The sequence below is a fragment of the Rousettus aegyptiacus genome, unplaced genomic scaffold (genome assembly GCF_014176215.1).
Source record: "Rousettus aegyptiacus isolate mRouAeg1 unplaced genomic scaffold, mRouAeg1.p scaffold_m13_p_1, whole genome shotgun sequence".
Lineage (NCBI taxonomy): Eukaryota > Metazoa > Chordata > Mammalia > Chiroptera > Pteropodidae > Rousettus > Rousettus aegyptiacus.
In genome coordinates this window covers 13,619,655-13,633,833 of record NW_023416284.1, presented here as the reverse complement: position 1 = coordinate 13,633,833, position 14,179 = coordinate 13,619,655, and the positions used below count along the sequence as shown (strand labels likewise).

Here is a 14,179-nt window from a genome sequence, read left to right as displayed (position 1 = left end):
TGTTATATTTTTCCAGGAGGGCATTTAGTTGTCCTAACATCACCCATTAACTAGATCATCCATTACCCTGGTCATGTTTCAAACTCCCATATATTTTTGGATCACTTCCTAGGCATATTCTCCATTCTTTTTATCTCTTTCTCTATTCCTGGGACCAAATCAAACTATTTTAATTAGAGCTTTCTAGTAATTATTGATATCTGACAGGGTGAGGTTCCTTTCCTCTTCCTTCTCTTTCTTCTTCAAAATTATCTTGGCCATTTTGGGTTTTATTCCATACATATTTTGGGATGCTTTGTCAAGTCGCAGAGAAAACCCCATTGCAAATTTTATTGGAAGTAAATGTATAGATTAAATAGGAAGGAACTAGCCAACTTTATAATAGCGAGGCTTCCCATCTACAAACACAGCTTATTGTTCTTCTGGCTGTATTCTTCCTCCCCTCTGCATTTCATTCTTGAACAGGGGGCTGCCTAGGAGATGAACCTCCAAACCCTTCTTATCTTTCAATGCCCAGCTGAATGCCTCCTCCACCAGGAAGTCCTTGGAGACAGCCTTGGCCCTCTACCTGCGTGTGCTCTCTCTCTCTCGCTCTCTCTCGCTCTCTCTCTCTCTCTGTCTCTCTCTGTCTCTCTGTCTCTCTCTGTCTCTGTCTCTCTCTCTCTGTGTGTGTGTCTCTCTCTCTCCTCTGACCTTCTCTAACCCTTCTCTATGCCCCATTTCCTGATACTTAGCACAATGGATCTGACTGAGGGAGCCACTTTAGTGCACTTTGTACCTCCACCTTGTCTCAGTTTCTGAAGAGAAGGAGCTGCATCACCTTTATCTTTGTATCCCCAATAACACCCAGTACATGGTAGGTGCTCAATAGGCTTTGATGATTGGTCTTTAGGGAAAAGATGTGTGTAGTAACAGGTTTTTCCTCAGAGGAAACAGCTGGTCCCTTGGGGAGGGGCCCTGAAATGGAGTTTGAAGTTTCAGGGGGAAATACACCTGGTTTGAAATCAGACGTATCTGGCTTTGTGTGGTGGTTGTGCTGTGTGGGACAGTGGCCTCTCTGTGCATGCTCGTGCTCATCTGTAAGAAGGAGGCAGTCTTATCAATCTCATAGGGCTGTTGGGATTGATTATTAGCGAGATTTTAGAAATATGCTAAAGGTGCTTTCTCCCTAGTCCCACGTTCCCAGTATGAGAGAGGTGCAGGGATGAAGGCCTTTGCCTCAGCCAGAGAGGCTGCTGGAGATCACTTACTTGTTCGTCAGTAAGATTCCAGGGGCATCTTCCTCAAACGGCTGAGCCATTGACGCAAATGGACACAGGCCGTGCCCTCTGCCCCTGTCTCCTTCCCAGCTTCTGAGGCCAGCACCTTGGCTCCTGCTGCTGCCCCCTCTCTCCCGGAGCAGAGGTGGGTCCTCAGCCCCCCGATGTAACTATGGAAGATGCTTGCCCCCCATCTTCCCTTCCCTGCTCCATAGCACCCGTGTCTCTCAGTGGACACCTTGGTCCCGAGGAGGTAGTTCCCATAAAACGCTCCTTTCTTCTGTGTTCCTCCTCCAGGGACCATCTTTCTTCACCCAGAGTACCAGAGGCAACAGCAACGTCCAGCGGCAAGGGACCGTGCTCCAGTGGTAAGCACCGTCCGCACATTCTGGAAGAGAGAATATGGGGCAGACGGGGGTGTGTCCTTGTGGATCATGGGCTCTGAAGTTGAACAAACCTGGGCTCTGATTCAACCCCCACAAACTTGGCGTTAGGCAAGTTGACCTCTGTAAGACTCAGCCTCCCCGTATATAAAACGGGTACACGAGCCCTACCTCTTGGGAGAGGTGGGAAGACCAGAGAGGAAGAAATGCATGGGATGTATACAGTAGGCGCATAGCATAAGGTTGCTCCTTCCTGGCCAGATGTCGAGGTTGCAGGGATGCGAAAAAAATGAGGGACACATAAAGATGAGGCAGAATTTATTCTCATTGTGGGCAAGTTCGAGACTCACTATGGAGACCACAGAGAGGCAGGTCCCTGGGACCCTGGGGGGTACCGCATGTCGGGAGTAAGGGCCACACTTTTGTAACTGCCAGCCCCACTATGTCCCCCACTGACTATGAGGATCCAGAGCCCAGAAGCTGGGTGAGAGTGGGGTGGGGACGGGAGGAAGACAGGGTCCTCCTCGGATCGTGTCCTGACCATGTTTCCGACTTCCATAGGAAGAAAGAACAGCTCGGCTATATAGTAATATAATATATAGAGGTGTAGAGAGCTGGCCGCGGCACCTGGGTGGGGCTGAGACTCCCCGAATTATTGCAGGAAGGAGAGGGGACTCAGTGCTGGTGTCTCCACGGAACAGCTGTGCTGGCTAAGGGGAGGCTGGGCCAGGGGTGGGAGCTAGGCCTGCCCCTCCCTCAGGGCTGGCAGGGGGCACCTGGTGTCCTGCCTGGTGGGGTTCCTCGGGCCCTGCCAGCTTCCCCTGGGATGGAGCTTTCTCACCCTGGGTGCTTTTTATGTGCTTTGAAGACCATTTTTGCATTGTCAGGAGTGAGGAAAAAAATATTCTGACATGGTAGAAAAAAGATATTTACATACCCTGGTGGGCCTTAAGGGACAGGATCAGTCTCTGAGTGGGAGGGCTTCCCAAGCCCCTCCCACCCACAGCTGTCCTAGTAGGATGGTGTGGGAGAGAGAGCCCTGGGAGGAGGCTTAGTTTGGATGCTCGGCTGCTGTGTGACCTTGGACAAGACACACTCCCTCGTTATGCCCAGATGGCACAGGAGCAGTGACTTGGGGCTGAAAAGCTAGTATCTCATGGTCCCTGATCCCAGATACGGGGCTGGGGGACAGTGAGGTTGGCAGAAGGAATTCCAAGTGAGAAGCCCTGGGCTACGGAGGGGCATCAGCGACTAGAGGGAACTTGGTGGCCCCTGTCTCTTAGCCAGGCAGCCAAGTCCAGCTGAGGGCATCTCATGTACCCTGTGGTGATGCCGACACAGAGGTGGCCAGGGGGGCTGGCCGGGAACCCTGTTTTCCTGTTGAAGCAGCGATGGAGCCAGGTGGAGGCTGTCGGTGGCCCCCACCAGCTAGAGGGAAGGCTCGGACCTGAGATAGAGCCGGGGGCGGGCTCACCCGGAGACAGACAAGGGCGGGCCTGGTGCTGGTGTGGATCAGAAGTGGCCCCTGGCTCTGGCCTCCAGTTGTGGGGGAAGGTGGGCCTGAGCCTCTCTCCAGTCCCTGTGGGTTCTGGGACCTGGGCCCACATTCGATGGGCAGTGTCACACTAAGTTCCCCGCTCACAGTACTGTGACACTCATCCTCATTCATGACATGCCACCCATGGTTGCATTCATGTGTTCCGAGTCATGAATAAACATGTGTACCATAACTGGCCCACATGCTGGGACCTGGCAGATGAGCACACACACATGTGGTCCCATGACCTTGTGAGAGCACACCCCATACAGCACAGGAGCACACGTATGCATACACACGCACACACACACGCAGAGGCAGGTGAGTGAAATCTCTGTTGGGCTCCATGGTGTCCAGGCCCCAGCTTCTGGGAAAGAGAAGGCTCTCTGTCCTGGGCACAGGTGTCCTGGTTGCGCTGAGCACCGAAGGTCTCTTCCCAGGTGGCCGACCCCTGACAACTCCAGGTCTTTCAGTGAAGTCTGTGGCCTCATGGGTGCCTGACAGGAAGGCAGCCAAGAAGTAAGGGCAGAAGCCTGGGGCTGCTCTGACTGCCGGCCAACCCTGCAAGGCCTCTGGCAGCTGGATTGGCCTGGGGCTGGCTCAGTTTGGTCAGAGGTGCCGGTGGGGTCCCTGGGTGCCGGTCAGCTGGGCCCTCATGGTCTGGATGCTGCCCAGGATCTTTTTCTGGTGGCCCATGAGGGTGATGCCCAGGGCGCGCACGTCCCTGTGAAGGAAGAATGGTGCTGAGCGGGTTGCCCCGGGAGGCTAGGAGCCGCGAAGACAGGGACACAGTCGTCCCCTCGAGCTTCCAGCCTCCTCCATGGCTCTGCATCTTGCCCCCTGCCCTCTCCCCGTGCCCCCACCCCCATGGGACCCGCACTTACTGGGCATCCATTCGAAGCACCATGCCCAGAGAGGAGTAACCACCTGCGGCGAAGTGGTCCCGGTAGCGGCCCATGCGGATGGAGTCCAGCCAGTCCCCCACGGTGAGGCCGCCGCTGCCGCCCCCGCCGCCGCGGAGGTCAAAGCAGCTCTGGGCAAAGGCAGGGGCCGAGCACCTGAGGCACAGGAGCTGGCGGTAAGCGGCCTGCCAGGGCCTCTGCCTTCCTCGGGGACCCTGGCACTGGCCACCCTCAGCCTCTATGCAGGCTCAGCAGTGGGCAAGGGGTCCGACAGGCTAGACCACAGGCCGGAAGGAGAGGGCTGAGAAAGGCCCAGGCAGAACAGAGGTCGGGGCCCAGGATGATCTGATTGAGGAGTCAGGGCTGAACTGTCCCAAGACCTGGACTAGGTCAGGGCAGTGCTGGGAGGACAGCTGGGCTGGGGTGGAGCTGGGGTGGGCGCCAGGCACCTGCTGACAGTGGCCGTGGCCCTGAGGCTCTCAGGGTTGTGGATCAGTGCATCAAGGACGCTGACGATCTGGGAAAAGCGAGGCCGCTGGGCCCGGTCCTTGTGCCAACAGTCGAGCATGAGCTGGTGCAGGGCTCGGGGGCAGCCCATGGGTGCCGGCAGGCGGTACCCCTCCTCCACGGAGCTGATGACCTGGGGAGGGGGAGCACGACGCCAGGCTTGAGGCTGTCCCTCCCTCCAAGGCCCACACCGCCTTTGCTTAGCCAGGGCCTGGTACTCACGTCACGGTTGGTCATGTTCCAGTAGGGCCTCTCCCCGTAGGCCAGCACCTCCCACATGACCACACCAAAACTCCACACATCACTGGCCGAGGAGAAGGTCCGGAAGGCGATGGCCTCAGGGGCTGTCCAGCGGATGGGGATCTTCCCTCCCTGCAATGGACACAGGAGTGTCCAGCTTCTCCCAGCCGGAACCAAGGAGCTGAACATTGGGGTCCTATTTCCCAGGCTGGGAAACTCTCAGCCCAGCGAGGGAGAAATGGCCTTCGCCTTCCAAGGGCACCTGTTCTGACGGGGGAGGCCTGCACACAGAGCTGCTGTGACGACTGAACGAAGAAGCTGCGTGAGCCCCTGGCACACAGCAGATGCTCAGCAAGTGTCAGTCAAGGGGTCGACGCCTGAGCAAAAGATGAATCTCAGAGAACAGGGCCTAGTCTTCCCTGCCCCTGCCCAACTTCTTCTTCTTTTTTTGAGGGTCACAAATCCTTTCTCTAAGTGAAACCTCATTTGGAGGCCCAGTGGGTAAGATCCAAAGGGAAAGTTCTGATTGGGGCAGGGGTGGGGGCCAGAGCCACTGCCACTCAGCCTCCTGACTCTAGGGCAGCCCTGAGATACCTCTAGGAAATCTCCACGAAATACATTTTGAAAATGCTGGGTTTTAGCCACACTTTAGAGACAGATGTGGAGGGGATGTGTGTTTCAGCGATGTGCCAACCAACTCTTCCCAAATCACCCAGTTAGTGACAGTGGAGACCAGCCCTGGGATCCAGAACCCACTCAGGGACAGAGGAAAGTGGGCGAGGTTGTTCCCATTTCCCACAGGGAGTAACTGAGGTGCAGAGAAGAGGCAGGACTTGCCCCAGGTGGAAGGCAACCCAGAAACTGCCAACATCGCTGCATGGCAGGTGGGGGGCCCTTCTGGGCTGCCTTGCCCCTCCCTGGGCCTATTAGAAAGGGGAGCGGGCCGTGCACGCACCGTGGTGGTGTAGGCGGCATCGGCGTCGTCCTCCAGGACCCTGGAGAGCCCAAAGTCAGACACCTTGCAGACCAGGTTGCCATCGACCAGGACGTTGCGGGCAGCCAAGTCACGGTGGACGTAGCCCAGGTCTGCGAGGTAGCGCATGCCGGCGCCCACCCCTCGGAGCATGCCTACCAGCTGCGTGATGGTGAACTGCCCGTCGTGAGTCTGCAGAGGACACAGCTTGGGCTGCAGGAAGGCTCTTTGCAGCCTGCAAAGTGCTTCACTGCTTAGGAAGCATGTGACGGGCTAAGGTTCGTCCCCGTGGGCTCGTGTGCACTCACAGCAGCCCCGAGAGGTAGGTGGGACGGCAAGGACTGTTCCTCCACTTTGCAGGAGACATGGAGGCCCAGAGTTAAGCCCTACGCCTAAGAGTACCCAGCAAATACACGGCAGAGTGGGAACTGGGAATCGAGTGATTTTCATCACAGCTGCCATGCCTCCCCTCTGGGTGGGGCCCTGGGTCCCCACAGGGGCACTCCACCCTGGGCCACGGCAAGGCAGCAGGACCCTGTGCAGCACAGGGATTCACATGTGATGGGGCTGAAAGGCAGTTTGACTGGCTGACCCTTAGGACCCTGAACCTGGCAGGCCTTCCCCAGGGCTGTTGGGTCCAAGCTCCCAGGATGTTTGGAGGCCTCGCGTGGTCACCCCACACCCAGACTGGACTCCCACCGCCAGCCCATGTGAAAGGTAGGGTGGAGCACGCACCCTCAGGAAGGCGTCCAGAGAGCCATTCTCCATGTACTCCGTCACGATCATTGCCAGGCGGCCTGGGGAGAGGGACAGGGAGGCTGTGGCTCTTGGTGAGGAGATCGAGACTGCTGATCAGGGATCCCAGGAACACGTCGCCCACCGTGAGCTACCAGGAGCTGCACCAGCGCTGAGGGCCCCGAGGGGCTAGGGTTCCCACTGAGGTTCCTGGCTCTGGGCCCCTCCTCGACTGAATCATCTGGGGACCTGAGCCAGGGAACGGCGGCAGGGCAGGGGCAGAACGGGGTGGGGCGGGATGGACCCAGTGCTCTGTCCCTGGCAATAGGGGCCCCGCAGGGCGAGACCGCCCTCGCCTGGCACCTACCGCGGGTGACGACACCTTCAAGGTGGATGATGTTGGGGTGGTCAAACTGACCCATGATGGACGCCTCACTCAGAAAGTCCCGTCGCTGTTTCTCTGTGTAGCCGGCTTTGAGGGCCTTGATGGCCACGGGCACGTCCTGCTGCCCCGGCACCTGCAGTCTCCCGTAGCAGACTTCTCCTGACTCTCCTGTGGACCCCGAGGGGTAGGCAGGGGGAGGGGAGTGGCATCCTCCTCCCCCGACCCGAGACCCCTGCACTCCCCCGGCCTCACACACCTGAGGGCCCCAGTGGGCCCGGCCGCACCAGGCTCCTCGGTTCCCCTCTGCCCTGGGCGCCTCCTCCCCTGGGCACCTCCCCACGTCGTCCCCACACTCACAGCACCCGAGGCTCACCAGAGCCGATGATTTTCTCGATGTGGATCCTGGAAGCCTCAATCTCTCGGGTGAACCTGCGTCCTGCCCGGCCCGGCTCCTCGTAGGTGTGGGGTTCTGCATAGAACTGGGGCTCTGGGATCTTCCCCGGGGGGTGGTGCAGGGGCAGGAAGACGGGTGGAGGTGCTGAGGGGCCAGGGCAGAAGGGCCTTCAGAGGGGTCCAGGAAGACTTTCCCTCTCATCCTTCCCTGGGTCTGGGGCGGGTCTGGGGGCGGGGCGAGGAGTATCTCTGGGAATCTCAGGATGTCAGAGCAAAGAGTAGGCACCCAGCAAGTTCTTGCCAAGTGAAAGAACGGTCTCTGTGGAGTAGCTCTGGAGTCTCTAGGAAACTTTGGGGTCTCCAGTGAGTTCGGAGCATGTCTGTCATTTTCTAGAGTCCTTAAGGTCTTTCTAAATTGTTCTGGGGCAGGAATGTGGCAAAAAAAGATTTCGTCACAAGTGTCAGACTAATTGAAAGTGGTTCCCTAGATGGCTGTGTTAAGGATTCTGAGGCTGCATTCAGGCTCAACGGGAATTGGTACCATGACTGAGACAAATGTCTACGTGGGCACGGAAGTAGGGTGTGGAGGTAGGCAGCCCCACATTTGCCTTGTTTTCTAGGGTCTCTGCGGGGTTCTCAAAAACTGTAGCAGGGTTCTTGTCCAAGAGTCTATGAACCTGCCCCCAAAACTGTATGCAAAATTGTGCGTAAGTGCACACCTTTATGCATTTCCCTGGGGAGAGGGTCTCTAGCATTCTCAGTGAGGTCTGCGACCCAGGAAAGGTGAACAGCATGGTGCTTTTGGGGTCTCGGGTCTCTGTGACATTCTGCTGTCTATCTCTGGAGTTCTGAGTCTCGATTTCTGGGGCCCTGGTCTTTTTTGTGAGCACCTTTCTCCTTCCCACCCCCAGACTAGCACTGGTTCCTACTGTGACCTCCTCTTCGCCCTCAGATCCCGGGGCCCCGGCACTCACCCTGCCCGTTCTGATAGTGCATCTTCTCCTCGTCTGAGTCCTGGAAGGCCTTGCTGTAGCCACAGTGCCTGTGGAGCATGTGCACGGCTCTGCCTCAGGCCAGACCTCTCCAGCCCCAGCCCCGACCCCATTCAGGGACAAGCGAGGACTCCCCGCCTGTCCTCCCCTTCCCCCTTCAGGTCAGCACCTGTCACCCCAGCCCCTGCCCCTGCTGTGGGGAGTCTCCACCCTCAGGCTCTTGACCCAGTTGGACTGTGACATCCTTGACATTTATGTAACACTTCACAATTTACAAAGTTGAGTTGCTTGGCCTTCACAGCAAAGTCCATGGGTTATTAACCCCATTTTACATGACACTGCCCCTGGTCGAGGGGTTGAGAGCCGAGGCTTCTGATGGCAGCTCTGCTGTGTGACTTTGGCAAACCCTTCTCTTTCCTTCCCTGGGCCTCAGTTTCTCCATGTATTGGATGATCCTTCTGGTTCTTGCTCTCTGGGATCCTAAGCCCGCATGAGCACCATGTCCCATCTCTACCTCCTCTGGAATGGAGCGGGGGAGGAGAGAGCGACTAAGAGCAGAGTGTTTCCTTTTGACAGACCTGGGTTCAAGTTCCAGCTTTGGCATCCATTTGGCAAATGGCCTAACCTCTCTGAGCTGCAATTTACTCACCTGCAAAATGAGGTCAGAATCTCTACATCACTGGAGTGTCATTAGGATTAAATGAGATGGAGGTGGTTGTGTTGAAGAGAGACCCAGTGGGATTGGCTGGTGGACAGATGTGGCATGAGAAAGAGTCAAGGGTGACAACTTTGGTCGGGGACTTGAGTTTCCCCATGAACGATGGCGCCATGTCCTAAGATGGGCGGGGGGGGGGGGCTGTGGGAGGTGCAAGTTTGGGGTAGGGGTTGCTTGTCTAAAACACACCCACATAGAGATGGAAGTGGGCAGCTGGTGACATGAATATGGGAATGTCAGCATGAAAATGGAATCCAAAACCGTGGGCCCTGAGAAGGTCACTCGGAAACGATGGACCAGGGGAAACAGGAAAGAGAGGAGGGCTGGGGATGTGCCTGGGGTCCCCCAGCCTTTAGAGGTTGTTTGGAAAGGAGGGGCTGGCAGAGATGGAGGACAGGCCAGTCAAGTGGACAAATAATGGCGGTGAGGGATGGGGGGCGCGGGCGGGTGGCAGGCCAGGACATGGAAGGCAAGAGAAGAATGTCTCTTCCAAGAAGGAAGAAAGGTGCCTCTGTAAGTCAGCCCAGCCCCAGGCACGGGGCTGAGGACAGGCAGGAGACACAGCATCCAGGAGAGGGGTTGGGGGTGGCTGGGGCCCAGGACCACCCACCTCTTCTTGCAGATGAGCAGGAGGAGAAGCGCCACCAGGCCCGTGATGAGCGTCAGGCAGATCCAGACGATGGTCCGGGTGTCATAGCGGGGCCCTGCAGGGGGGAACCGGGGCGGGTGAAGGGCGGTGGTGGGGAGGGGTATGCAGCTTCTCAGCCCTGGCCTCAGGCCCAGGGCTCTGGTGGCCCTCTGGGGCCTGGCGTGCGGCCTCCTCAGACATGAGCCAGCCAGAGTCAGGGCACAGGCCACTGCCTCCTCTGACCCCACCGGCCCTCTACTAAGCTTCCCCTGGAAGACCCTGCTGCCTCAGACTTCCTGATGTCCCAACATAGTGCCACCACTTCCCGGGGCCATGTGACCTGGGGAGAGGTGCTGGACTTCTCTGAGCCTCCATTTTCTCACCTGTAATATTAGTCAAAAGTGCCCATGTTGCCTGTTATTTAACAAGAACATAGCTGAATTTGCCAAGAACTGCATATTTCAATTAACCTTCCCACATCCCTTCCAGGGGTAGCCCAGTATTAGCTTCCATTTTCAGATAAGAAAACAGAGGCTCTGACTCAAGGTCACACAGTCCATGGGGTGGACCCGGGCAGCATTCTAACCCCGTGGGGCGGTCTCAGTGTGGTATGGGACCTAGGAGCACTCGAGACACACGCACTGAGGGAGTGCAGGTGGGCAGGGTCTTTGACTCGGCCTTGAACCCTCTATCCTAGTACCACGCCCTAGAGCGTGCTGAGTATAGGGAAAGACCTGGGTTCCACGGTGATGGGGGTAGAGGGTGCCTAAGCTTGTGTGTGCCTCAGAATCACCCTGAGGGCTTGATAAAACCTAAATAGCTAGGCCCCATCCCCAAGGTTTCTGATTCAGAAGGTCTGGGGCGGGGCCTGAGAATCAGCATTTCTGACAGGTCCCGGGTGCTGCTAATGCAGCTGGTCCTAGAGTACACTGAGGCCGAGGGCAGGACGCTCCGGGGTGGGCGGGGCACAGAATTACTGCTGCTTTGCTGGGTCACCTCAGGCAATTCACTTTACTGCTCTGGCCCTCATTTTCCTTGTCTGTAAAATAGGGAGGTGGATAATGCTGATTCACTAGTGGGGTCTCTGGGATGAGGATAAGGCTTTCCTGCTAAGCAAAGGGCATCATGATGTCTCAAGTCTCACCAATGTTCAGTAAGAGCCAGCGTTTATGGGCTTTTATGTTATAAGCTCAGCTGCCTTGGGCAAGTCACTTTCCTTCTCTGAGCCTCGGTTTTGTTCAGCTCTAAAAGTGCCGATCCAGCACAGGCACCAGCCCGGACGTGCTAGTTCCCTTCCTCTGAGCACATAGGCCTGGTGCTGGCCCAGGTCCCTTGCCCTCCCCGCGCCCTGCACTCACGGGGTTTCCCGGTCTCCACCTCCATGGCCTGGCTGAAGCGGCCGCAGCCTGCCGAGGTGCGGGCTCGGACCTGGAACACATAGCGGGTGCCCGGCTTGAGGCCTGAGACGGTGGCCCTGGTGGTGACAGCCTTGAGAGTGGAGTAGCTCTGCATCTCCTTGTCCTGTCCACAGGAGGGGCAGTCAGCTGAGGGTACCCCTGCCTGGTTCCCCTCCTACTTGCTCCCTCCCCCAGGGGTGGTACCTTCTCATAGTACTTGATCTCATACTCCAGGATGATGCCGTTGGGCTGTTCAGGCTCCTGCCACAGCAGAGAAACGCTGGTCTGCCCTGCCCGCTCCTGGCGGATCACCACCACCTGGGATGGGGCTGGGGGAGGGAGGCCGGCTGCGGTCAGATGAGTAACTGAGTGAAAATCGGGGCTGGCCTCTGTCCCACCCCTTCTCAGGCCCTGCTTGGGCCACGCTCAGCTTGCTGACTATCCTGCCTCTGCCCCTCTGGTCCTCCTGGCAAATCACAGGCTGCCGCCCTAGTCAGTCATCTGGAGTCTACACAGCCTGCTCCTGGCCTGGGATGCTGGGCTGGCTTGACCCAGACAAGGCCTAATGGCCCCAGCTTTCACTGCCTCCTTCTTCTCCTCTCTGGCCAGGTCTCTCCACTGGAAGTGCAGACCCTCACCAGCCCCAGCGAGCAGACTCTCTTGTCCACCCTGGGGTCTCATCATCTGAGGTCTCCATCTCCATGTCTCCCACCCCCAGCCCACTGTGGAGCAGCTTTCAGGAGTGTTTGAGGAAGGCGGAAGGGAGGGGATGAATGGAAGGAACCCAGACTCTCACTGTTGGATTTGGAGGTACGAGTGGGGCAGCTCTGGAGACTTAGGGAAGGGCCATGAGCTGAGCCTGGACCGTTCAGCTCAGGTGTTCTTGAAGTCACACGAGGCCACCTATTTGCCTCTCACTCACTGACAGATTCACCCATTCTCTCATTCATCCTTTCCCTCTCTCTGTCCTCAGGTCACTGAATAGCCCTAAGGCCATCTGCTGCAAAGTGTCAGACAGAGACCCAGTCACAGCCAAACAGGAAGTGCCCACCCTGCTGCAACCCCCTTTTCCCTGCCCCTCTGGCCTGCAGGCCTCCTCTTCCCCCTCTGCTCACCCTGCTCCACGCACCTCCCATGTTCCCTACCTGGCCCAAGTAGCCAGCCCTTGCCTCATATCTAGGCATCCTGTCTCCCCAGCTTGCCTGGGAGATGGGGGAGAGAAATGGGCATGGACACCAGAGGGGGCTCCAGGGAAAGAAGGGGTTGTGGAGGAGAGGGGAGGGGTCAGGGAGGAGCAAGCGGTCTCTGAGGATGAACCTCAACCATCTGCTCAGGGCTGTTGTCTGCCTCGAACCCCCAGCCCAGAGCTGTGGGTGTCCACTCTCTCATGCCCCTGAATGCCCACCACATGCTGGGCACTAGGCTAGGACCTGGGATACTGCAGCGACTAAGGAGCCCTCAAGGCGCCGATGGTGTAGGAAGGGAGACAGGAAGTAACCAAGAAAAAATCAGTGTGTGAGTACAGGTTGGTGAAATGCCGTGAAAGGCATGAAGAGGGCGTCGTGATGGAGAGGACCTTCCACAGGGGCCCGGAGGGAACTGGGCCATGTTACCTGGGGTGGGGAGGCCAGCTGAGCTCAGGACTGAAGGAGCCGGCCATGGGAATGTCACAGGGAAGAGCATGTCATTGCAATGGAGAAGCAAGGCCAAGGCCCTGGGAGAGGCAGGGCTTGGCGTGTTCAGGATGAGGACCAGAGGCCACTGTGGCTGGAAGGGAGTGAGCCAGGTGAGAGTGGACAGGGTAAGGCTGGAGGGGTGGGCAGGAGTGGGCCACATGGGTCCCAGTGGGCCCGGGGAGAGTCTGAATTGTATGTGAGCTCAGGCTGAAATTGTTAAAGGGCTTACATATGACCTGATCTCACATTCCTTTTTAAATTAAATTCACTGGATAACATTGGTTAATAACATTACATAAATTTAGGCAATCAACTGAATGGAAAAAGATATTTGCAAACAATACCTCTAATAAGGGCTAATATCCAAAACATATAAAGAATTCATACAACTCAACAACAACAAAAACAATCCGATTTAAAATGGGCAAAAGACCTAGATAGATAATTGTCCAAGGAAGACATACAGATAGATGGCCAACGGATATATGAAAAGATACTCAGCATCACTAATTACAAGGGAAATGTAAATTAAAACCACAATGAGATACCTGTTGATATGGCTATTAACAATAAAACAAGAAATAACAAGTATTGGAGAGGATACGGAGAAAAGGGAATCTTCACATTTTTAAAGCTTACTCGGGATGTGGTGTGAGAACCAATTACAGGGCAAGGTGGGAGGGGCCTCCTGTAGTTGCCTAGGCAACACATGGTGGGAACATGGATGGTGCTCTGGATGTAATCATCTTCCCACACCCACCCCTCCAAATTCATATACTGAAGCCCTAACCCCCAACATGATAATAATTGGAGCTGGGACCTCAGGGAGGTAATTAGGTTTGGATGAGGTTGGGAGGGTGTGCCCCTCCTGGTGGGATTTGTGCCTTTATAAAAAAAGACGCCAGAGAATTCTCTCTCTTCGCTCTCTCTCTCTCTCTCTCTCTCTCTCTCTCTCTCTCTCTCTCTCTCTCTCTCCCTCCCTCCCTCCCTCTCTCCCATGTGAGGACCCATCAAGAAGGCAGCTATCTATAAACCAGGAAGAGGGTTCTCACTAGGAACAAATCAACCAGTGCCTTGACCTTGGACTTCTAGCAATAAATTTCTATGGCTTAAGCCACCAGTTGATGGTATTTTGCTATGGCAGCCCGAGCACACTAAGACAGATGGAGTTTTGGTGGGGAGACTGAGAGTGGAGATGGTCACGTTGACGGGAAACCCAGTAAGACTGACTGGCGGATGACTGTGGCATGAGCGAGAGAGAGTCGAGGATGACAGCTTGGGTTTGGGGCTTAAGTAACCCCAAGAACCATGGTACGATGTCCTAATGTGGGCGACCTGTGGGAAGTGCAGGTTTGAGAGGTGCTGTTCACGTAGAACACATCCATGGGAGTGGGGAGCTGGACCTCAGTGGGGAGGTCTGTACCGGTGGCCTACATTGGGGGATGTCAGCATGAAAG

General features: G+C 56.5%; 1 protein-coding gene across 2 annotated transcripts in view; it reads right to left on the bottom strand.

Annotated features, from left to right (window-relative positions):
* Nucleotides 1–1,959: 1,959 nt before the first annotated feature.
* Nucleotides 1,960–14,179, bottom strand: part of EPHA8 (EPH receptor A8) — a 45,659-nt gene continuing 33,439 nt past the window's right edge. For both annotated transcript variants that reach the window (XM_016149285.2, XM_016149288.2), the window contains exons 6-17: nt 11,251–11,375; nt 11,008–11,170; nt 9,632–9,725; nt 8,289–8,356; nt 7,295–7,459; nt 6,904–7,089; nt 6,537–6,598; nt 5,784–5,993; nt 4,811–4,960; nt 4,531–4,721; nt 4,064–4,237; nt 1,960–3,903 (exon numbers count right to left, since the gene is read on the bottom strand). In XM_016149285.2, coding sequence (XP_016004771.2) covers nt 3,789–3,903; nt 4,064–4,237; nt 4,531–4,721; nt 4,811–4,960; nt 5,784–5,993; nt 6,537–6,598; nt 6,904–7,089; nt 7,295–7,459; nt 8,289–8,356; nt 9,632–9,725; nt 11,008–11,170; nt 11,251–11,375 — 1,703 coding nt within the window. In that variant the 3' untranslated portion in view covers nt 1,960–3,788. The remainder of the gene's footprint in view (nt 3,904–4,063; nt 4,238–4,530; nt 4,722–4,810; nt 4,961–5,783; nt 5,994–6,536; nt 6,599–6,903; nt 7,090–7,294; nt 7,460–8,288; nt 8,357–9,631; nt 9,726–11,007; nt 11,171–11,250; nt 11,376–14,179) is intronic.